Source organism: Narcine bancroftii, chromosome 6, assembly GCF_036971445.1.
Source record: "Narcine bancroftii isolate sNarBan1 chromosome 6, sNarBan1.hap1, whole genome shotgun sequence".
Classification (NCBI taxonomy): domain Eukaryota; kingdom Metazoa; phylum Chordata; class Chondrichthyes; order Torpediniformes; family Narcinidae; genus Narcine; species Narcine bancroftii.
The window spans coordinates 95534650-95559850 of record NC_091474.1 but is presented as its reverse complement, the minus strand read 5'-3'; the positions used below and the strand labels follow the sequence as shown (position 1 = coordinate 95559850).

Below are 25201 nucleotides of genomic sequence, written 5' to 3'. Positions count from 1 at the left end.
GCGGCAAATGAAGTATTTGAGGAGTATAAAAAATACAAGAAGAACCTCATGAAACAATTCTGGAAAGCTAAAAGGAGGTTGCTTTGGCAGATAATGTGGAGCGAAAAGAGATGGGGGAGACCTTGAATATTTTTATTTTCATCCATATACACTCAGGAAACTAGCACAGAGTGTGGGAAGTAAGCAGTGAGGTCATGGAACCTATACAGATTAAAGAGGAGGAAATGCTTGCTGTATTAAAGGAAAATAAGGGTGGATAAATCCCCAGGGCCTGACAAGGTGTTCCCTCGTACCTTGAGGGAGGCTAGTGTAGAAATAACAGGGACTCTTGCAGAAATATTTAAAATAAACTTTGCCATAAGGATTGGAGGGTAGCTCACATTTTTCTGTTTTAAAAAAGAGGCTCCAAAAGTAGCCCTGGAAATTATAGGCTGGTGACTCTGACATCAGCAGTAGGTAAATTATTGGAAGGTGTTCTAAGAAATCAGACATACAATTATTTGGATATCCATAAAATGATTAAGGATATTCAACATGGCTTTGTGCGTGGTAGATCTTGATTAACCAATCTGACAATTAAAATTTTTCGAGGAAGTTACCAGGAAAGTTGATGAAGGAAAGGGTGCTCCAACATGGAAGTTAGTACGGCCTTTGACAAGGTCCCACATGGGGGGGTTAGTCAGGAAGGTTCAGATGCCAGGTATTCATTGTGATGTAGTGATCTGGATTTGACAATGGCTGTACGGTAGAAGCCAGAGAGTAGTGGTGAATGATTGCTTCTCAGACTGGAGGTCTGTGACGAGTGGTGTGCCTCAGGGATCGGTGCTGGGACCATTGTCGTTTGTCATCTATATGAATGATCTGGATGATAATGTGGTAAATTGAATCAGCAAGTTTGCAGATGACACTAAGATTGGAGGCATTGAGGACAACGAGAAAGATTTTTCAAAGCTTGCAGAGGGATCTGGACCAGCTGGAAAAATGGAAGATGGAATTTCCTGCAGACAAGTGTGAGATGTTGCACTTTGAAAGGACAAACCAAGAAGGGACATACACGGTAAATGGTCAGGCACTGAGGTGTGCAGTAGAACAGAGGGATCTGTAAATACAGATACATAATTCCCTTGAAAGTGGCATCATAGGTGGATAGGGTTGTAAAGAACTTTTGGCATATTGGCCTTCATAAATCAAAATATTGGGTATAGGAGTAGGGATGTTATGGTAAAGTTGTAGGTGAGGCCAAATTTGGAAGATTGTGTACAGTTTTGATCACCTAACTACAGGAAAAATATCAATAAGATTGAAAGAGTGCAGCAAAGATTTTCTACAATGTTGCCAGGAATTCAGGAACTGAGTTACAGGGAAAAGTTAAAGTCTATTCCCTGGAGCATAGAAGAATGAGGGGAGATTTGATAGGTTTTTAAAATTATGAGGGGAATGGACAGAATAAATGTAGATAGGCTTTTTCCACTGATGGTAGGTAAGATACAAACTAGAAGATATGGGTTAAGGGTGAAAGGGGAAAGGTTTAGGGGGAACCTCTTCACAGAGTGAGTGGTGGGAGTGTGAAATGAGATTTCAGCTGGGTGGTGAATGCGGGCATTTTAACATTTAAGAATTTGGACAGGCACGTGGATGGGAGAGGTATGGAGAGCTATTGTCTGGGTGCAGGTCATTGGAGCACTAGGCAAAAAAAATAATTCAGCACAGACTAGAAGGGTCAAATGGGTCTTTTTCTGTGCTGTAATGTCCATAAGCCAGCTCCCCACCATGACTACCAGCCCCCCCACATCTCCATCGGGCACACAAAACTCAAAACGGTCAACCAGTTTACCTATCTCGGCTGCACCATTTCATCAGATGCAAGGATCGACAATGAGATAGACAACAGACTCGCCAAGGCAAATAGCGCCTTTGGAAGACTACACAAGAGTCTGGAAAAACAACCAACTGAAAAACCTCACAAAGATAAGTGTATACAGAGCCGTTGTCATACCCACACTCCTGTTCGGCTCCGAATCATGGGTCCTCTACCGGCATCACCTACGGCTCCTAGAACGCTTCCACCAGCGTTGTCTCCGCTCCATCCTCAACATCCATTGGAGCGCTTTCATCCCTAACGTCGAAGTACTCGAGATGGCAGAGGTCGACAGCATCGAGTCCACACTGCTGAAGATCCAGCTGCGCTGGGTGGGTCACGTCTCCAGAATGGAGGACCATCGCCTTCCCAAGATCGTGTTATATGGCGAGCTCTCCACTGGCCACCGTGACAGAGGTGCACCAAAGAAAAGGTACAAGGACTGCCTAAAGAAATCTCTTGGTGCCTGCCACATTGACCACCGCCAGTGGGCTGTTATCGCCTCAAACCGTGCATCTTGGCACCTCACAGTTTGGCGGGCAGCAGCCTCCTTTGAAGAAGACCGCAGAGCTCACCTCACTGACAAAAGGCAAAGGAGGAAAAACCCAACACCCAACCCCAACCAACCAATTTTCCCCTGCAGCCGCTGCAACCGTGTCTGCCTGTACCGCATCGGACTTGTCAGCCACAAACGAGCCTGCAGCTGACGTGGACTTTTACCCCCTCCATAAATCTTCGTCCGCGAAGCCAAGCCAAAGAAGAAGAAAGAAGAATGTCCATGGTTCTAAACCCCCCCACCCTCCCAGTTCTAATGCAGAAGGCTCCATAAAGGCTTCAAATGCCCTGTTAAAGGAGCTGATGGAATTTTTAAGTGAAATCCTCCAACCATAGAAACTTGTGGCCAAGCTGGTGGCTCCTGTACTGGGCAGCCGCCACAAGGGGTTGCAGACTCCAGGGAACAGTGGACTGGTGCAGGGAACCAGTGAATGGGAGAGCACCCCCCCCCCCCCCCATTTAAAAGGAGAAGCAGGGGAGCCGGGCCTAGAGGCAGGAAACTGCAGCGGAGGACCAGCAAGAGGCTCAGTGCTTAGGCGCATGCTCACACACACACACACACACACACACACACACACATACACACACACACACACACACACACACACACACACACTCACACACATGCGCGCTGGGATTCAAGAGGGCGCTGAGGGCAAGAGAGGCTCCCGTAGGGTCCTCTGGCGCTGATTGCCTCAGAGCTTTTGACCTGGGTTGCTGATGCATTGAACAGGTGTCTCTGTGGCCACAGAGGCTGTGGGGGTGCTGGAAGGTGAATCCAAGGACAGTGACTCTGAAGGGACTCTCTTTTGCTTCTCTTTCTCTGAGGGGTGCAGGGCTACAGTTTTGACCACCTTACAGCAGGGAGAAGGCAATTTCATATGTTACATGACAATAAAGGAATCTTGAATCTCAGGAGGAAAAAAAACGAGCAAAAATAAAGAGAAAAACTAATGCAAACGAAACCACCTATGAGGGCCTACCTACTCTCACAGTAGAGAGCAAGATGCCACCTGATGCCAGAAACGGCGAAGCTGACTTTTCAGCAAGAACGAAGGAGACTTTTGTTTTCCTGTTTTTTCTCCGGTTAATTGGATGGCGATGTTGATGATCTATTCCTGTCCTCCTACCTTGAGTAGAATAAAACTGTACCTTCTATGTCAGCATTGGCCTTGGATAGGGCTACCTCGTATCTCCTCTCATGCTGTCACCTAAATTAATTAAACCTGCAGCAATTTATCCAATTTCTTTTGAAAGTTGTCGCTGAATTTGCTAGTCTCACCCTTTGGTAGTAGGTTGGTACAGATTAGGTGGGCCAAAGGGTCTGTTTCTGTGATGTAGTGCTCTGTGGTTCTCAGTGTCCAATAGCAGGATTTTCCCCCTCCCTGTGTTGCTTCTGCTTGGTATGTGAATGGATGGAGTGAGAGTTAGTCTTCTTTATTGCTTACACTGCTTACTTTCTCCCAGTCGGCTCAGCGGACCCCTCTGCTGGCCATTCCATTTAGAGCAGCGGTTTTCAAACTTTGTCTTTCCATTCACATACCACCTGAAGTAATCCGCACGCCATAGATAAAAACACACAATGCTCAGGTCAAACAGTGCCCTATATGTAGGAAAGACAGAGATACAGAATGGACGCTTCGGGGTTGAGCCCTTCATCAAAGAATGAGAAAATGCCGGTGAGTGACAGAATGAAAGAGAGGGGGGTGGGGGGAGGAGGAGATGATAGGTGGAGAAGGGAGAGAGGGGAGAGCAGCACTGAGGGAGAGGAGGGGGATCGGCAGGGCTTTTGTGCAGGTGAAAGAACTGGAAAGGTAGGAAATGGGGGAAGGGGGAAGAAAAGATCAGCAGGGGTAATGGAAAGCAGTTCATGCCATCTGGCTGAGGATGCCCAGGCAGAAAATAAAGTGTTGTTTCTCTAATCTGCAGGTGGTCAGGGTGGGCCATGAACCTTTGAAGTTAGTGCTGATACAAGGTGATGCATTTCAGAAGGCCCATTCAGAGTCAAACACCAACGGTGGGCCCTTGAGAGTATTGTGGAACACATGGACCTTGGTATACGTTCAAAGAGGAGGTAGTAGGAGGATATATGGGATGCCTGCATTCATTAGCAACATTACAGCACAGTACAGGCCCGTCGGCCCACGATCTTGTACTGACCTTCTCAACAATCTAATCCAGTGGTTCTCAACCTTTTTCGTTCCACTCACATCCCACTTTAAGTAATCCCTATGCCGTCGGTGCTCTGTGATTAGTAAGGGGTTGCTTTAAGGTGGGATGTGAGTGGGAAGGGAAGGTTGAGAATCACTGCTCTAGACCCAATTGTTACTGAAATATTTTGCTTGAGAAAAATTGTCATTCGCCCATTTCCTTTGGAGTTATGAAATCCTGCACATAACGAGTCTGGAAAGGGCGGAAGGAAGGGATAGGTTGGGTTTATGTCCCATGAATCCCAGCAGGAGGAGCAGGATGTATACAGAAAATCTGGTTGAGGTGCACAAGACATGGAGAGTGTAGAAAGCAAAAAAAAGCAGAGGCATCGAAGCTTTGAGGGCATTGATTTAAGATTTAAAGGGCAACTTTTTTCACCCAGAGGATGTTTGGGTTTGGAATGGTGTCTGAGAAAATGGCGGAGGGTGGGGCTCACAGTTTATGAGCACTTGACTGACAAAGGCAGGGGCACTGCGTCAATTATGGGTAAATGGAATTAGTACCGACAGGTACCCAATGGCGAGCACAGGTATCGTGGGCTGAGGAGTGTGTATCTGTGCTGAATGGATGTGGGGGGAGGGGGTTACTGAAGAGGGGTTAATGGTGGAACAGGCCCTTGGTACATGCAGGACATCATCTGGCTGACAACCCATTTCCAGAATTCTCTCTCCATATCCCTCTGTCTTCTTTTGTCAAGCTCCCCACCCCTTCCTTTCTCCTCTTGGAGAGCTACCCTCTGCCATCTCCCCCTCTCACTTCTCAGCTTTTTGCTCTTCTACCCTCCCACCTGTTCGCCTCCCCTCCCCCCTATGCAGGGCTCTTGCACCAACCATAGAAAGTAAAAGGTAACCAGCATTTCTGGCCTCGCCCCCTTCGTCAACCAACATAAAGGGTAACCAGTGACATGCTGGTCGCCCTTTACTTCCTATGGATGCAGAGTAACCTGCTGGGTTTCTCCAGCATGCTTGTGTATTGCACTCAGACCTCAGCATCTGCAGTCCTTCTTCTTTAACTTCAGAATTCACTGGATCCCCATTGAAGTTCTTCATCTCACTGCTGCTGTTTCTCTTCCTTCCAGAACACGAAATTCCCAACACCGGGACAGTGGTGAATGGACTTCCTGTCAGCCAAAAGCAGCCCGATCAAGGTACAGGTCATGTCAAAGGAATGCTCCATGTCGGACACACAGTCGGCCTGTGCTTTTCTCCTCTCTCCTCCACTCCCCAGAACTAGACGCCTGTCTGCCTGCTTTTTGCTTATACTTTGAAGAAGGGTAATATATCTTTACCTTCAATGGGTGCTGCGAGACCAGCATTTTTAGACTACTGTTGGAACTATAGCCTGCATACCAGCCTCTCCCTGACACCCGAGGCTGTGAAGGAACATTTGGGGCATGGGGAGAGATATTGGGAGGAGTGGTGGAGAGCCCCAAAACTCGAAGCCCCGCAAGGAATCAGCTGTTTCTTTGCCTTGTTGTGTCGCTTCTGACTCTGAATAACTGATCTCAAAAAATGATTGTCCCTGAGATACTCAAGGAAAAGTAGGGTCAAGATGGCCAGGGCTAACAGCCGTCCATGGGGTTGGAGATGAATTACCAGGGATTGGGGGTGAGGGGAGGCTCCTGGTTGTAATGACAGGGATGGAGTGGTCAAGCGGGTGGATTAAAAGGCGATAGAGTCATTCAGCAGGCCCGAAACATTGGTTACCCTGTACGTTCTATGGATGGTGTGTGACCTGCTGAGTTTCTCCAGCATGTCTGTGCATTACACTTGACTCCAGCATTTGTAGACTTGATTGATTAACTCCATGATTGGGTCATCAACGTTCAGCTGAGCTGGAGCCAAGGGAGATGCAGGAATGTGGAGCCGAACAAATTACCAGAGGGATTCAGAATCCTGAGCATCTTCCGTGGGAGGAAAGGAATTGTTGATGTTTCTGATGAAGACCTGAATCAGGATCAGTCCCTGTCGCATTCTGCCCCATGTTTCTGATTAAGATCCAGATCAGGACCAGCCCTATCTCATTCCTCCCTGTGTTTATGATGAACACCAGATCAGGACCAGCCCCTGTCTCATTCTGCCCCATGTTTTGGATGAAGACCCAGATCAAGACCACCCCCCCGTCTCCTTCCTCACTCCTCTCCTTGTCATACCTTCCCTCTTCACCCTCAGTTGGAAGGTCTTGACCTAAAACAGCAATTCTTTGTATGCTCCTGCTGCAGAGTTCCTCTAGCAGATTCCTTTAGGCTTCTGCCGCTGCTGAGAGGTGAAGCAAACAGCGCAGTGATCCTGCCTCATAGTGCCAATGACTCCAGAGTTCAATCCTGACCATGGGCCCAGTCTGTGTGGAGTTTGCGCATTCTCCCTGTGACTGCATAGGTTCCCACCACCCCCACCTCCCCCGCCTTCCACCCCTACATTCTCACATCGTGTGGCGGTTGGTTAATTGCCCACTAAAAATTTCTCGGAACAGCTCCTTTTGGGTTTGTGAGCCGATTGAGTTGTGCTGCTCTTTCCGTCCCTGTTCCTGTGGGCTGAGGGTCTGGTGGTGTTCCTTGATGTCCAGCAAAGGGTCCTCGATGTCCAGCAGTGCCTTTTTTGTTGAGCAGCAGCGTGTTTTCTATGTGTGGCAGTCCAGTCCTCCCTGGGCTCACGATCCTGACCGTCAAGAGTTGACCCCACAGCAAGACTCTGTGGTTTTCCCAATACACGGCAGGTGACAGGTATATTTGGTAATTGGCTCTTGCTCCGATATCACCCGTCCCCCTTTCAGCAGCTTCTCCTCTCACCCACCTGCCACCAGCTGTTTTCACATTCTCACTAAGATTATGCCCCACCTTCTAAATACTGGTCATCTTTATACATAGAACATTAAAGCACAGTTCTGGCCTTTCTACCCAGAATGGAAGTACTGTCCACGCTTGTGCTGACTTATGTAAGCTCTCTCCACAATAATCTTTCCCTATCCTCAGCTTCCATCGTACCAGTGCAGTTCTCTACAAAACAAGGCAAAGAACTCCGCTGTTTGTTGTTGTAGCATTGCTTCCTGGACATTTTGACAGTTTCAACTCAATTTCCCGCAATTTGGGTAATTGTAACATCTTTAGATTTATTGGGAAACTGTCCCTCATTCTGTCGAGGAGATGGCTGGTTCAAAACCCGCTCCATGTCCCACTGATCGGGCATCAAGGACATGGTGCAGTGCCACTGCGTCCCATTTTGGTCAAACTGCAGATCCAAGGAATCTCATGGCAGCGCTTCCAAGTTTGACACCAGACCCACCAAAGGTCCAAAAAGTGCACTTTGAGGAGTGAAAACAGAAAACTCCAGAAGCAGCAGATTGAGCAGGTGTCTGTGGAAGGAAAAACACAGTTCTGGTTTCACATTGGAAACCAGACTATGTCAGAGGGAGAGGTTTGTGGAGAGAACGCTACGCTCAGTCCCTCTTTTCTGCTGCTCTCTTCCTAGAATCTAGAAATGACAGCACAGAACAGGCCCTTTTGCCCACAATGTTGTGCTACCATATAAAAATGAAACTCCCTTGTAACCCTCTATTTTTCTTTCATCCCTCTGCCTGTGTGTGCCTCTTAAAGGCCCCTATTGTTCTTGCCTCCACCACCACCCCAGGGACTCACAACTCTCTGTATATAAAAAAAATACCCCTGGTGTCTCTCTTAAACTCTCCTCCCCTCGTAGAACCATAGAACATTGCAGTTCAGAAAACAGGCCATTCAGACTTTCTAGTCCAGTCAATAACCCTCCAGACCTCTCGCATCTGTGTATTTATCCAATTTATTCTTAAAACTTAAGAGTGAGCCCGCTTTTACCACATCAAATGGTAGCTCTCTGAATGAAGTTCCCTCTAATATTTCTCCTAAACCTTTCCCCTTTCACCCTAAAGCCATGCCCTCTCGTATTTATCTCTCCCAGTCTAAGTGGAAAGAGCCTACTCACTTTAACTCTGTTTATACCCCCTCATAATTTTGTGAACCTCTATCAAATCTCCCCTCATTCTTCTTCGCTCCAAGGAATAAAGTCCTAACCTGTTTAACCTTTCCCTGTAACTCAACTCCTGAAGACCCGGCAACATCCCAGTAAATCTGCACTCTTTCGATCCTACTGATATCCTTCCTGCATTTAGGCCACCATAACTGCACACTCCAAATTTGGCCTCAGCAGATGACCTCACAGTCTGAAAAAAAGATGCTCACTATCTCCCTTATCTATGTCTCTTAACTTGTTCACCTCTATTAAGTCACCCCTCTTCCAAAGAGAAAAGCCCTCATCCTGCTAAACTTGCCTCGTGCCATATTTTCCAATCCACGCAACGCCCTGATAAATTTCTGATTCACCTTCTCCATAGCTTCCACATCCTTTCTGTTATGAGGTGACCAGAAATGAACACAATATTCTAAGTGTGGTCCCACCAGAGATTTATAGAGCTGAACTTCCATGAAGACATGGGATTTGTATTCAGGCAGAAGGTTTGGGTGATATATTGCCCATTGTTGTGAAAGATGCATATCCGATGCAGACCAAGCTAGGTTGAAATTTTATATTTTATATTTTACGAGAAGTTAGTTTCTAATAAAATCTGACCATTTTGTGGTCACTTTTTTAAAAATTCAGTGATGCAGCATGAGCCTGCGCCGACCAAAAACACTCATGACCAATTTATCCACAAACCTTTTATGTGGGAGTCATGGGGAAAACACAACTCCTTAGACAACGCTGGATTCGAACCCTGGTCTGCACCATGTCATTTTTAGTTTAAAATTCAGGTCCACAAATTGGCTCTGTTCTCTTACCCCAGTGAGCTCTGTGGCTGTTAGGCCTTGCTTGTAATTGCAGAAACCTCATTGACAAGAAGGATTGATGGTTGATAAATTCTGCTTCAAGGCACGGTGAATATTTGTAAGCACACTAGGAATGGGAAGAGAGTGAACTTTTTACAAGCGTAGTGAAGGATTGGGCAATGAATCAGGTAATGAGCTGATGGATCTGTGAGGATTTGGGAGAAAGAGGCATTGAACCTGTGGTCTGAGGAGTGCAATTCAAGAGCTGTGGGAAGCAGTGATTCAGAATGGAAGTATCAGAAAGCCAGGACCTGGAGCTGAAGACCTTGCTCCAGACAATTTATTTTCAGACTGTTGGAATTTGCCTGCAGTCTCGCACTGTAGCCATTGATGGATGATGCCTGGTATGCACGATGTAGAGCCTACATGCAATACAAGGTTCCAATGAGAGCTCCTGACCCATCCTCCTAGTCCCTGAGAAGTGGGTGGTGTGGATTGTCACCAAGGAAGAGAACATTTACGTTCTTAAGCAGCTGAGTTGTAGGAAAATGTTGAGTCGATTAGGAATTTACTTCCTAGATTCCTAGAGCATCGGAGAATGAGGGGAGATTTGATGATGGTATTCCTAATTATGAGGGGTATAGATAGCCTTAATGAAAGCAGGCTTTTCACTGAGGTTAGGTAAGACAAGAACTAGGGAGTACAGGTCCCCAAATTTGAGGAAGGACACACTCTCTTGGAGGGAGTGCAGCGCAGATTTATAAGGTTAGTTCCCGGGTTGGCAGGATTGACATATGCTGAAAGGTTAGAAAGACTGGGCTTATATGCGATGGAGTTTAGATGGATGAGGGGAGACATGGTTGAGGTGTATAAGATTATTAAGGGGCTAGACAGGGTGAAATCAGATTCTATGTTCCCAATGCTGAGAGAGACTAGGACTAGAGGGCATAGTTTAAGAATACAGGGAAGGCCCTTTAGGATGGAGATGAGGAGAGATCTGTGGAATGCTTTGCCGCAGAGGGTGGTAGGGGCGATTCACTGGATATGCTCAAGAGGGAGTTAGATAAGGCTCTTGTGGGCTGGGGAGTTAAGGGTGATGGGGATAAGGCTGGAAATGGGTACTGACGGAGAATGATCAGCCATGATCCAATAAATGGCAGTGCTGGCTTGACAGGCCAATTGGCCGACTCCAGCACCTACTGACTATTGTTTAAGGGGAACATTCGGGGAACTTCACTCAGAGGGAGGTAAGAATGTGGAACAACCTGCCAGCTGAAGTTTAATAATAAAGTAAAAATATGATATACAAGATATACTTCAAATTATGTCTGTCATAGGGCAAACAAAGAGTGACTATAAGCATTGCCCAGTGCCTCTAAAGTGGTGGATACGAGTTCAATTTCAAAGATTGGATAGGTACATGGATGGGAGGGGTATGGAAGGCTATGGTCTGACTGCAGGTCAATGGGACTAGGGGGAATAAATAGTTTGGCGTGGACTAGATGGGCCCAAGGTCTTGCTTCTGTGCTGTAGTGTACTATGTGGGTCTGGAGTGCTGTTTCCCATCCAATTCCCACAACATTCTATTTTCCATGCATGTCAGTGAATGTGACCAGCATAACTTGTCATCCCTTTTCCTTCCAGAAGGCAACCCATTGAAAGTCAGCGTGGGGAAGGGATCGGTGACAATGAGGACAACTTCAGGCTATGCGGAATTTCCAGACCCTGACACCTCACCGAGTCAGAATCCTCACCCATTGCCCAGTAGAGATGGTAAGGCATTATCAGATTTCAGATTTATTGTCAGAGTATGCACATGACATCACATAGATTCTTTTTCCTACTGGTGCAGCAGAATTACCACTTAATGGCCATGCAAAAAATTACTGGACTCAATGTAAACAAGCTGTGCAATACAGAGAGGGAAAAAAAAAGTCAGTTAAAGAGTCCTTAAATGAGTCCCTGATTACTGTTGAGAGCAGAGGGGTAGCAGCTGATCCTAAACCTGCTGGTGTGAGTCTTGTGGTACCTACACCTCTTTCCTGATGATAGCAGTGAAAAAAGTGTGTGCTGGGTGGTGTGAATCCTTGATGATTGCTGTTGCCCTCTGATGGCTGCGTTCCCTGTAGGTGTTCCCGATGGTTTACCCATGATTTGTGATAACCTCTGCAGCCTCGACATGGGATAAGGCTGGAAAGGGGTACTGATGGTAGTGATCAGCCATGATCTGTAAAATGGTGGTGCTGGCTCGACGGGCCGAAGGCCCTACTCCAGCTCCTATTGTCTATAACTCACTGGAAAGTACTCCTGAGCTGATATCCCCTGAGTCTCACCCAAGGGCTACGGGGAAGTGATGAGGAGAATGGGTTGCAGAGGTTTCTTTGCATGTTCTTCCTTTTCTCTACCGCCAAAATTGCAAGGGGATCGTGGTCCTAGTGGAAATTTTCCTTATGAGAGAAGCCTTCTGGAACTTTGGAGCCCCTTGCTCTGTTTGGGACTGAGTCCCATCATCTTGTGTAACTGTCCCAGTGCAGCTGGTGTGGAGAACCCTGCAGTCAGTGGCACAATAGACTCGGAGGATTTGACCAGCTATCTCCCCAGACCTTGTGTTTGGTTCTGAAGCTTCCCGTTTGCTTGTCCATTCTTCCTCCCCAAAAGTGCACGACAGAGGACGTGGGTAGTTTGTCCTTCACACCGTCCCCTCCTTCAAACCCTTAAACTTCCCTCACACTCCTAAACCTCCCTCAAATCCCAACAGACCTCCCTCAAAGCTCCAACCTTCCTCAAAATGCCCCAAACTTTCCTCAAACCATTAAGCTTCCCTCACAGCCCCAAACCTCCCTCAAACGCCCAAAACTCTGTCAAATCCCTGCAGATTTCCCTCAAATCTCTGTACCTCCCTCACACCCACAAGCCTCCATGAAACTTCATAAACCTTCCTCAAATCTCCACAAAACTCCTTCAAACCACCACAAACCTCCCTCAAACTCTGCAAACCTCCTTCAAATCCCCAGACCTCCCTCAAATCCCAACTCCCCGATAATCTTTCTCCCTTAAATACTTCATTCCTCAGACACCTTTTCCATCAGCCCTCCTTTCAACCGACCCTCCAGCCCTGTCACCTCTCCCTCACCTCCCCAAACTCCAAACCCCCTTCGATACCCCTCTTAATCCACCACTCAACCCCCTTCCCCCAAACAACCAACCCTCCCTTAACCTCCATGATTTTACACACCCTTTTGCCTGTGTGACTCCTGTAATTATTATAGTGTGTGCTCTCGAATCAAAACCCCATAGGCCAGGCCTTTCCAGAGACATTTATGACTTGAATATGTTGTTGGGTCTGGAGCCACATCAAGGACAGGGCTGTCTCAGGGATAGAATAGTGGCTTTGTAGATGGACCGAACTGCCTCACCATCTCCACCTCACAAGCTCCACCTTTCTGAGTGGAATGGAAATCTTTGGAGTTGTATAGAGTTTTGTGATCAGTTTTCAAAAGGAAATTTTAATTTTCCAGGATTCCTGTCTTGCTCTCTGTTTTGGCTGAATACTTTGAAGAGCTGCTTTGTTCACTCTCTGCCTACACGAAGTGATTTTTTTTTAAATTGAAATTCGGTTGTTTGTGACATTTCCCATCTTGCTCTGAATTGAGATAATGTGAATTATTTTGACTTTTGTATTTTTTTGAACTCCACTCCTGAATAAAAGAGCTGAGAACAATGGTTGCCTTCATGTCAGTGGATCAGTGATACATTGTGCGATCCAGGGTCAGAGATTGCAAGGGCATCATGTTTAGAATGGGTTGCTGTGGCAACAAACAGCTCAGAACAAGCCAGCAGCCATGAAAAAAGATTTTGTCACGGTTGAGAAATGTCTGATGATGTTTGGATCTGTCACCAAGCTGGTCACTGTGTGAGTAAACTCTCTCTCTCTCTTTCTCTCGTGTTCCCTTCTCTCTCATTGACTGTTAAAACACAGGTTCGGAGACAGGTAGGAGAGAGCAGACTTTTCTCTATTCTGGTCCTGCGTTGGGGGTTCTTGACGCTGACTCTGGATGCCTTGTGCCATTGACCCATTCAGATATTTGGAGGCCACCGTCAACGGGCGAATCTCATGAGGAAGCCGCCCCCTTATCATTGTCAGTTAAAGGATTTCGTAGCGTGCGACCTAATCTGCCAAGCGACCACAAGATACAACCTCAGGTACAAAGTCTTGCATCCTTGGGCTGGTCGGCTTTGAGGAATAATCTATTGCAGGGGATGTAACAGTGGGCAAGAACAGCTAGCCTGAACCCCAACATCAGGCCACTTGAAATAGAACAGTTTGGTGGCGCTCGTTGAGGAGCTTTGAGGTGGAAAGAGAAATAGAAAGGTTCAGAGGGAATATTTCCAGGAATTGGGAACAAGTGGAGGTCAAGCAGGGCAATAATAGAAAGATAAAGTCGGGAGCGTCAGGAAGCTGCAAAGGGTTGGAAGAGATTAAAGAGCAAAGCTGAGAAGGGGGTTTGAAGTAAAGCAGAGGACTAAGTTCCTCTTCATGCAAAAAGAATCATTTCTTCTGGAGGAGCCTGTTTGGACGCTATCATTTTGTTTGTAATTCAACAGCTGTTAATTAAGGATTTATTTTCCTCTGATTTAATTTTTGTCTGCTTTCTTTAACTTTTGTTTTGTTTATTGCATTCTATTTTTCTTCAAATCGAGAAGCCTCCTCGTGTCCCTCTACCTCCCAGGGAAGAGAGCTTTGCCTGGCGCCCCTCCAACCGGGTTAAGTTGTCATACTTCACTCCTGTCCCTATTCTGGATTATGTGTACATTAGACCTGAGCCCAGCCTGTATCACGAGGAACCTGTATCCAGTTACACCAGGAAGTCCAGCCTGGGTGATGATAAAGTTCTGCTGCCTTCCCAAACCATTCACCACCACAGTGCCTCAGCACAGGGTTGGGTTCCTGCACCAGCTGCCAAGCCAGAGACTGTTGGCTGGCTTGGTGTCCCAGCCAAAGTGCCTGCCCCAGCGAGAAAGGTCAGCAATCTGTACATTACATTGTCCAGGAGAATTGCTTCCCCCGCACCCGGAGGCTTGGCCTACCCACCATCCCAGGACGTGGGAGCTTCAGCCCCGGTGATCCCCTTGCCTGTCGCCAGCTCTCCTCTACCCATCCCCCATGCCGCCGTGCCTCCGGTCTCCCCGCTCAGGGCTGGGTGCATCGGCGTGGTGTCCAGCCTCCCACAGGGAAACCCACCCCCAGGATCACACGGCCGAAGGTCAGCGCTGGATCGGGAGACGTCGCCTGTGATTGGTCAGAAACCAGCCGAGGTTCTTCCCACCGCTCGAGGGACTCCCCCTCAATGGGCAGACAGAAGCAGTGGGGTATCTATTGAACTTTCACTCTGTGTGTGTCATCCTCCCATCATTTTCCACACGGCATTTGATGATGTCTGCCCACTCCCTGGAAGGCACTTCCTCACCCCTCTTCTGTAATGAGAATATTCCATCAAAGTGCATGTACACCTTTTCTTTGAAAGCGCCTGTCCTGTTTTTGTTCACTGCCTTGGGTTTGGAATGGCATTGAAAGGTGACTGCCTAGGACATAGTAACACCCTTCACTCAGTAACAAACACAGGCCGTTACACAGCAGCGTCTGGAGATTAGAATCACTGTTGTGCCTGAGGCTTTGTTGAAATTGATGAATAACCACACGCTCTCCTTGTGCAGAATAATTTGCAAGGAGGTCTCCAGCTCTGCGCTGAGCTCCTGGTCACTGCTTGTGTTGATTAGGGTTTAAGTTCTGGCATCGTGCAGGTTAGAAAGTGGAAGATGTGACCGAGTGCCCTGCCCTAAATGCTTCATTCTTTCTAGTTGGGGGAGAGTATGACCAGGTTTAGTTGCAATGCCCAGTATTGTAGCAGGCAGCAGGACTGGATGAGTCGTAGCACGAGAGACATGAGGCACACCCGGTAAATCAGCTTCAACTGGGGCAAGACCAGGAAAATAACATTAGTGAAGGGTCTCTTACAGGGACAGGATGGACATTGGGGAGCCTGATGTCCCAGAGAGGAAGGGACTAGTTCTGAGGAATCTCTCCATCTTAGAGTAGGAGAGGACCAGTTATGGGAAATCTTCTGTCCTGCATTTGGGAGAGAACAGGCCATGGGGACCCTTCTAACCCTGAGTGGAAATGGACAAGTTGTAGAGATTCCCTTGCCCTAGAGGAGGAGGGCACAGGTGGTGGGGACCCTTCTTTTCCAGAATGGGAGGGGACAGGAAGTGTAGACTCTCAGTGCCCTGCAGAAGGAGGGGACATGTATGGGGTATCTTCTGTCCTGGAGTGGAAGGGGACAGGTTGTGGGGACCCTTCTATCCCTGAGTGGGAGGGGACAGGTTGTGGAGACTCCCTTGCCCTAGAGGAGGAAGGCACAGGTTGTGGGGACCCTTCTATTCCAGAATGGCAGGGAACAGGTATGGGGAATCTCCTGTCCTAGAGTGGGAGGGGACAGCTTGTGGGGACCCTTCTATCCCTGAGTGGGAGGAGACAGGTTGTGGAGACTCCCTCTGCCCTAGAGGAGGAGGGGACAGGTTGTGGGGACCCTTCTATTCCAGAATGGGAGGGGACAGGATGTGTAGACTTTCAGTGCCCCGCAGAATGAAGGGACAGGTATGTGGAATCTTCTGTCCTGGAGTGGGAGGGGACAGATTGTGGGGACCCTTCTATCCCTGAATAGGAGGAACAGGTTGTGGAGACTCCCTCTGTCCTAGAATGCGAGGGGACAGGTTGTGGTAACCCTTCTATTCCAGAATGGGAGGGGACAGGTATGGCGAATCTTCTGTCCTAGAGTGGGAGGGGACAGGTTGTGGTAACCCTTCTATTCCAGAATGGGAGGGGACAGGTATGGCGAATCTTCTGTCCTAGAGTGGGAGGGGACAGTTTGTGGAGACCCTTCTATCCCTGAATGGGAGGAGACAGGTTGTGGAGACTCTCTCTTCCCTTCAGTGGGAGGGCAAAGATTGTGGGGATCCTTCTATCCGTGAATGGGAAGGGACAGGTTGTGGAGACTCTCTCTGCCCTGGGGAGGAGGGGACAGCTTGTGGGGACCCTTCTATTCCAGAATGGGAAATGACAGGTATGGGAAATATTCTGTCCTAGAGTGGGAGAGGACAGGTTGTGGGGATCCTTCTATCCCTGAATGGGAGGGGTCAGGTAGTGGAGTCTCCCTCTGCCATAGAGGAGGAGGGGACAAGTTGAGGGGAACATTCTATCCCTTAATGGGAGGGGACAGGTTTTGGAGATTCCATCTGCCCGAGGGGAGGAGGGGACAGGTTGTGGGGTCCCTTCTATCCCTGATTGGGAGGAGACAGGTTGTGGAGACTCCCTCTGTCCTAGAGTTGGAGGGAACAGGTTGTGGGGTCCCTTCTATCCCTGAGTGGGAGGAGACAGGTTGTGGAGACTCCCTCTTCCCGAGGGGAGGAGGGGACAGGTTGTGGGGACCCTTCTATTCCAGAATGGGAGTGGAAAGGATGTGTAGACTCTCACTGCCCCGCAGAATGATGGGACAGTTGTGGGAATCTTCTGTCCTAGAGTTGGAGGGGACAGGTTGTGGGGTCCCTTCTATCCCTGATTGGGAGGAGACAGGTTGTGGAGACTCCCTCTGTCCTAGAGTTGGAGGGAACAGGTTGTGGGGTCCCTTCTATCCCTGAATGGGAGGAGACAGGTTGTGCAGACTCCCTCTGCCCTAGAGTTGGAGGGGACAGGTTGTGGGAACCCTTCTATTCCAGAATGGGAGAGGAAAGGATGTGTAGACTCTCACTGCCCCATAGAAGGAGGGGACAGTTGTGGGAATCTTCTGTCCTGGAGTGGGAGGGGACAGGTTGTGGGGACCCTTCTATCCTAGAATTGGAGGAGACAGTTTGTGGAGAGTCCCTCTTTCGTGGAGTGGGAGGGACAGGTTGTGGGGTCCCTTCTATCTGTGAATGGGAGGGGACAGGTTGTGGAGACTCCCTCTTCCCGAGGGGAGGAGGGGACAGGTTGTGGGGACCTTTCTATTCCTGAATGGGAGCGGACAGATATGGGAAATCTTCTGTCCTAGAGTGGGAGGGGACAGTTTGTGGTGACTCCCTCTGCCCTAGGGGAGGGTGTACAGGTTGTGGGGACCCTTGTATTCCAAATTGGGAGGGGACAGGTTGTGGGGACCCTTCTATCCCTGAATGGGAGGAGACAGGTTGTGGAGACTCCCTCTTCCCTAGAGTGGGAGTGGAAAGATTGTAGGGACCCTCTATCCGTGAATGGGAGGGGACAGGTTGTGGAGACTCTCTCTGCCCTTGGGGAGGAGGGGACAGCTTTTGTGTACCATTCTATTTCAGAAATGGGGGGGACAGGAGTGGGGAATCTTCTGTCCTAGAGTGGGAGGGGACAGGTTGTGGGGTCCCTTCTATCCCTGATTGGAAGGAGACAGGTTGTGGTGACTCCCTCTGCCCTAGGGGAGGGTGTACAGGTTGTGGGGACCCTTGTATTCCAGATTGGGAGGGGACAGATTGTGGGGACTCTCTCTGCCCTTGGGGAGGAGGGGACAGCTTTTGTGGACCATTCTATTCCAGAATGGGAGGGGACAGGAATGAGGAATTTTCTGTCCTAGAGAGGGAGGGGACAGGTTGTGGGGTCCCTTCTATCCCTGATTGGGAGGAGACAGGTTGTGGAGACTCCCTCTGTCCTAGAGTGGGAGGGAACAGGTTGTGGGGTCCCTTCTATCCCTGAATGGGAGGAGACAGGTTGTGGAGACTCCCTCTGCCCTAGAGTTGGAGGGGACAGCTTGTGGGGTCCTTTCTTTCCTGGAGGTTCACCTGCTGCTCCCTGATTAAAACCTGTGCATAGTTACCTGTCACAGTTTGGATTTTGCCTCCATGTAGCCTGCAAAGGAGAGCGTTCACTCTCACACAATGAGAGGGAAGGGGTGTTCAGCTGGGTGTTGCTCTCCTGCAGCCTCACTTAGTAATGCAAGCTCTTTCCCTGCAGGACCTCTCTGCTGCCTTAGCCCAGTCTGACGGGATCTCCTGGTCAAGCAGAGCTCCTGCTGGCACAACCTGTGAAAGCGAGGAGAGTCCGTACACGCTTCTTCCATCCCTGGTATCAGCCGAGCAAGCCTCGTCGTCCTCACCATCTCATCCCGTCTTTGCACAACTGACCCTGCCAACACTCGACGACTTCATCCCCCCGCACCTGCAGAAAGGGGTCCCCCACTCTCCATGCTCCACCTCCTCCCCCATTAATCCACCAGTGCCCACGCTGCCACTGCCAGCTGCCAACCCACACAGTGCCACGGACTCCGAGCTTGGTGAATTTGCCCCACGCACAGTAAGGGCCAGGTTCTGAACTTGCTTTCCTCCCCTCTCGGCTGTAATCCTGCTTCGACAGTCACCACCTGAACCGTTGCTGAGCGTGTCTGTGGCACTGACTGGACCATTACTCTCATGCACTGCTCACCTGGGTATTGTAGTCTGCTGTGGATTAGTGCTAGGGGCAGGTTTCTATCAGGAGGGGTTCCTATGCTTCATTAACCAAGCTTGATCAAACATCTCTGGTCGCAAACAAGAAGATCTGCAGATGCTGGGGTCAATACACCGAAGTGCTGGAGAAACTCAGCAGGTCATGCAGCATCCACAGGAAGTAAAGGGTAGCCAAACAGTTAGCACAGATCTTAGCACAGCCCATGTTCTAATCCACTGCTGTCTGTAAGATGTTGGTACGTTCTCCGTATGACCGTGCGGGTTTCCCCTGGGTGCTCTGGTTTCATCCCTCCCTCCATACATACAGGGTTTGTAGGTTAATTGGTGTATTTGGTTGGCACAGGCTCATGGGCTGGAAGGGCCCGTTGCTGTACTATATGTCCCAATTTAATTTAATCTTTTGGGTCTTAGCAATTTGTCAGCAGTGCCAAAATTTAGCGTAGGCCTGAATAAAAGATGAGGGAGGAGCAGTAGGAAGGGGAAGGGGGGGGGCGGGGGGGAAGCATTAAGAGGTCCTAGATGGAAGGTTGAAGATAAGGAAGCTGAGAAATGATAAAGGAAAAGGGCTAAGAAGTGGATGGGAGGAGAAAGGGAGGGGAGCTGAAGGATGATATGAGTAGGGAAAGAGGAAGACCGCTGGAGGTGGGGTTAACACAAATTGGAGAAGCCAATCAATGTCGCCTAGTTGGCGGGCTGAGTCGGTTTATCGGTATGCAAGGTTGCGTCTGGTTGGGCACTGCCTTGAACTTCCTGTGGATGTTGCGTGACCTGCTGGGTTTCTCCAACTCCTCCTGACACAAGCTGCTCTAGGCTCCTGCTCACTCTCGGCAGTCAGAGCTGTCCCCACGGCAGGCGTTCCTGGAGTTGCTGCTGCATCAGCTTTGCTGCCTCGCATGGTCACTGCATGAGATAACTACGTTGGGGGTGTGTGCAATCGGACTGTGATGAGCCTTGCGGTGCCAGCTCACTGTGAACAGACCCCAGGGTTAGATACTGGGACACTGAGTGCAAGCATGTTGTGCATGTCCTGCCTGATGTTTGATTAATATGCACTTGGCAGCATGTAATAAAGTTCCTGAATGGGTTGGACCCACCAATGCCAAACTCCTCCCATTCAGCTGAGCTGTCAAGTCCCAGAGGGAATTATGTGAAGATGTGTTTTGGAAGCTTGTTATCTGTTGAGATGTGTTGATTGAAAGTTAAATATGGGCCTCTTGTTGGAACTCGATGGTGAAGAAACTTGGCTACTGAGGTGGTCCTTGCCATTGACCAGGATGAGCCCCACTCCTCTCATCCCGCAGTCAAATAACCCAGGGATGCCTTGCCATTCCTTCCTCTATGCCTGAGACCCTATGGTCAAGGGCAGGGAGGAGCCCACAGAGGAGACAAGAGACACTGACATTCTTCCCTCGAGGCGAAGGAAAGATTAAATCGTGGTGTGGGAATTCAGCACTTTGTTGAAGAGAGAATTCCTTTCAGGAGCAGGAGAGTCTGTTAGCAGAGGAATGTTTAAGGTGTTTGTTCATATCCATCCGAAAGATAGAGATTGAACAGTTCCAGCAGCAACCTCCAGCAGGGTCAGTGAACATAGTCACATCACCCCATGATGTGGGCTGACCTATATAAACCTACTCCACAATCTTTCCCTACCTCACATCTGCAACCCTCTATTTTGCTTATGTCCATGATCCTATCTATGAGACTATTGAATGTCCCTATTGTACTAGCCTCCACCACTACCTCTGTCAATGTATTCCAGGCATCCATCACTCTGTGCAACAAAAAACTTACCTTTGATATCTCCCCACTCACCTTAAACATGTGTCCTCTGGTGTTTGCTCTTGGCACCTCGGTGGGGGTGGGGGCGAATAAAAAGTGTTGGCTGTCCACCCTATCTGTGCCCCTCAAATTCTTAAATGCTTCTCTATGTAGTCACCTCTCATCCTTCATTGCTCCAGAGCTCTGATAAACCTTGCTTCACATGACATGTTCTCCAATCCAGGCAACGTCCTGATAAATCTCCTCTGCACCATCTCCAAAGCATCTACATCCTTTCTGTAATGAGGCGACCAAACTGAATGCAATGCTTAATGCTTGGAGAATTTTCAGGGAATGACAGTAGTATGTATGGAAGATCTTTCCAGTAGGACATATGTGCCAAATCTGGAGATGTGCATGAGGACCTTGGACTTCATGTACTGAGGATGGTCCCTACCCTGCCTGTGCTTCTCCTGACACAGCTTCCCGCCTGGGAAAGGGGTGAGACTATTGTTGCAAAGCGTTTGGAGTTTCAGGCAGGTGGGACCAGTGAGGTGACTTGGGAGCTTTGGGTCTGGGGAGGTGCTTTGGAATGCTGGCACAATGGACATCTCTGACTCCATTCTCCTGTCTGGAAGGATGCTGAGCCCAGGGTGGGCGAAGGAGTATCGTCCATCGAGAGTGTGGGATTGCACCCAGTTCTCACCTCATCCAACAGATCGTCAGCCTACCCATCAACCACCTCTGTGAATCCAACGATAGTCCTGCTCCAGCACAATCGAGGTAAGGAGGGGTCTCAGCTTGCCATTCCAAGTACTTGTAACCATGGCCTTTGGGGTGTGAACTGCAATCACTACATGAAACATTTAACCTGAACTTTTGGTGCATAACCTAACCTGGGTTGTCGGGTTGCCGCGCGGAGACATAGTTTGTGTAGTTGTTAGCATAACGCTATTACTGTACCAGTGCCCCAGGTTCGAATCTGGCGCTATGTGTCACCTTCTGTGACCAGCTTGTTGGTTAATTGAAGTACTGCATTTGGGTGTCACGTGCTCATGGGCCAGAAGTGCTTTTTACTGTCCTGTCGATGACAGGGGGTGGAGGAGAGGGAGGGAGACCCCAGTGATCCTTTCTGCCACTCTTATGGTGCTGTGTCTAAATTTAAAAAATTAAATTTACAACACAGTAAAAGCCGATTCCAGCCATTGAAACCATGGTGCCCAGTTACACCCAATGATCCCACCCACCCGTGTGTTTTTGGAGGGTGGGAGGAAATCATAGCACAAGGCAAAAACCTACACAGGCCACAGGGAGAAGGTCCAAACTCCTTTCAGGACCGCAGTGGATTCAACTGGTCATTGGCCCTGTAGCTAAATGAGCTATCGGTTTGGAGTATCCAAAATAGAAGATTAATTCCTGCAACATTAGGAGAAAAGTGACAAACAAACCTTTTTGAAGATTTAATTTACTGGGTACTAGAATGTTATTGGTCCATTCAAACAGCATCTAATCATGTGAGAGAATTAGTGGACTTTCTGATTGCTGACCTTCAGACAGCAACTAGTGACAGGAATACTAGAAGGGTGTAGGATCTTGCGGTTTGAACAGTCCACGGTGCATTCACACCATCACTGGCAACCCCTGTGCTCTGGCTTGGAGAGTCACTGCAAGGACTGAGCTAGGGAATCTCTGACAAGATTTCCTATGGTTTTGTTTTTAATCCGTTGCAAGATCACAGAGCACGAGGAGCAAAACCACCCCACCATGCTAAATTTCCAAAGTGCATTTTTCAAGGTAAAATGTCCCAAGATTTTTCCAGGAGCGCTGAAAAACTGGGGTGCATCGGATAGGGACTTCATTCCAGGGATGGAATGGGCTTTTACCGGTGCAATGATGGTACTTGAGAGTGCCAGTCGGATGTTTTGTGCCAATGGTCAGTTGAAGATGGCCCGTTACCTCTGACAGGCAGGCTTGGGTTGAGTTCGAGAATGGCAGTACTTCACCTGCCCAATGTCTGCCCATGACTTAGCAAAAGCTTCTCCCACAGAAATAGCCCATGTATCTAGGTGGTTTGGAGATAAATGTCCTCTTAAGACCACTCATTGCAATACTGCAAGTGATGGTTACCATGTCGAGTTATTTTTGTGAAATGATTTTTCCTCCAGTACTTTGTGTCTTGCTCCCGTTTTCCAGTGTCTACAGTCTCCTGTGTTCCAGCGTCTACAGGCTCCCATGTTCCAGCGTCTACAGACTCCCGTTGTCCAGCGTCTAGAGTCTACCTTGTTGGTTTTCCAGGGAAGCCCGGTTAAAGGGACATAAGAGGCTGTAGATGCAAGAACCTGAGGCGCAAAGCAGGCTTCTGGAGGAACGGCAGGTCAGGCAGCATCTGTGGAGGGAGGTCAAGATTCTGCTCCTGCCCTGGGGAAGGTGGGCTGTATTAAAGAGAGTTGGAGGATTCAAGAGGTGATAAGTGGATCAACTAGTCAAAAGTCATTCAATTGCATCAATTGCATCCTCGGACCAGGCGCACAACCAGACATAACTCTCAAAAGGCAATAATATATATGAAGGACAAGTAACCATATAAACAAGTCAATAAATATTATTTTGTATATATGAGAGTCTTGGATGATTTTGCACCCTCTTCAGACATCAATCCTGATGGATCATGTCGATGAGGATTTGGGGGTGTAGGAGAGGGAGGGAGACCCCAGTGATCCTTTCTGTCACTTTTATGGTCCTGTGGATTGACCTCCGATCCATTTCTCTTCACCCTGTGATGCAGCTGGCCAGGACGCTCTCGATGGAGCTCCTGTAGAAGGTTGACATGATGGTGGCCGGTAGCCTTGCCCACTTTGGTCTTCCCAAGAAGTGCAATCGCTATTGCGCCTTCCCAACAAACAAGGAGATGTGTGTCTACAATAGGTCACTAGTTAAGTGAACTCCAAGGAACTTGGTGCTCTCAACTCTCTGTTCTACAGAGTTATTGATGTGTAGTAGAGAGTGGTCGTTCCTGGTCCTCAGGAAGTCCACGGTCATCTCCTTCACGTTGAGACTTGGGTTGTTCTTCTTGCACCATTTCATGAGATTTTCCACCTCTCCTCTCATTGTGTGACTCATCATTGTTGAAGATGAGGCCGACGACTGTTGAGTCGTATGAAAAACGTGGTGACCCTGTTGGAGCTGGATCAGGCCATGCAGTCGTGGATCAGCAGCTTGAACCAGAGGGGGCTGAGCCAGTGCGCCACTGTTCAGCGTGCTGGTGTTTGATGGGTGAAGGATGATGGAGTGACTGAGCCTTGTCAAGACACAGACGCTGGGGAGTGATGAGTGGATTTAGGGGAGGGTGAAGGTGAAGACAGCTGGTGAAAGGAATAGATTGGTGGAACCATTTCAGGCAGAGCTGGTGGTCAGGTGGAAACAGTCGGCCACCAACTCTCCCAAATACTGTCTTTGGTGACAGTGCAGAGGGGTTTCACCAACTTCATTCCGGACATGAGGGGTTAGCTTATGAGGAGAGATTAAGTAGCCTCAGATTGTACTCATTGGAGTGGAGAAAGATGAGGAGGCAGTTCTTACAGAGACGTAATAACCTGAAAGCAACAGACAAGGTAGACGCTAGGAGGTTGTTTCCACTGGCCGCTGAAACTAAAATGATATAACGTGGCCACAAGATTAAGAGGAGTTGATTTAAGACAGAGGTGAGGAAGAACTGCTTCTCCTGATATGAATTGGTGGTATTCTCTGCCAAAGGAAACAGCTGAAGCATCTCATGGAATGTATTTAAGTCACAGATAGATGGTTTTTTGAAGAATAAAGAGGAATTATGGATAGAGATAACCAAGGAGGGAGGTGCAGGTGTGGGTGGTTATGAAGCCAGGGCCAGATAAAGCTGGTGCGGGGCCTGTCGCAAATGTTATAAAGGGGCCCTAAATTTAAAAAAAAATACACATAAATATTAAAACACAAATTTTTTACTTGCATAGCAAAGTAATAAAAGGTATTCATTTACTATAGAGCTAGATAATATGTCTGACATTTCAGTAATACAATTACCTTCATCGAGGTATCAATTTCAATGTCAAAAATAACAAAACTACAATTTAAATTTTCAGGGAAACAAAATGAGGAAATGAAAATGTCGTGAACTGGGTTGTGCCACCTAAAACTGTTGAAACGTCCACCATATCCTCTCATTACTAAGCACGCCCGCCCCACTCTCTCTCACATCACACCACACTGATCCAAAACTTTCATCAGTCTAGACAGATACTTAACTAACTCAGTAAAGTTAAATTTGAATGACATTATTTATCGTATCATGCTATTAATGACGTTCATAGCGTCTCGCCGACATCGAAACAAACCAGCCAGCTGACTGAGGGCCTGAGGCGTGTTTTTACTATTCAGCTAAGGCATGTTTCCATTTTCGTTTAAAAGTTGAAGGCAGTGTAGTACTATAGTAATAGAACGTGCGGAATCGGAATTGATAGTTTGCAAGCATTTAGGGCGGGGTCTTTGCTTTT

General features: G+C 48.3%; 1 protein-coding gene across 26 annotated transcripts in view; it reads left to right on the top strand.

The window, feature by feature from the left end:
• The window catches only part of LOC138736376 (sorbin and SH3 domain-containing protein 1), a 222825-nt gene that overhangs the window by 91525 nt on the left and 106099 nt on the right, over positions 1-25201 (top strand). For 22 of the 26 annotated variants that reach the window (XM_069885797.1, XM_069885816.1, XM_069885815.1 and 19 more), the window contains exons 3-7: positions 5703-5771; positions 11064-11192; positions 13399-13622; positions 18427-18765; positions 21314-21458. In XM_069885797.1, the coding sequence (XP_069741898.1) occupies positions 5703-5771; positions 11064-11192; positions 13399-13622; positions 18427-18765; positions 21314-21458 (906 nt within the window). The remainder of the gene's footprint in view (positions 1-5702; positions 5772-11063; positions 11193-13398; positions 13623-18426; positions 18766-21313; positions 21459-25201) is intronic. The other 4 variants (XM_069885793.1, XM_069885801.1, XM_069885810.1 and 1 more) reach the window with 4 other exon arrangements.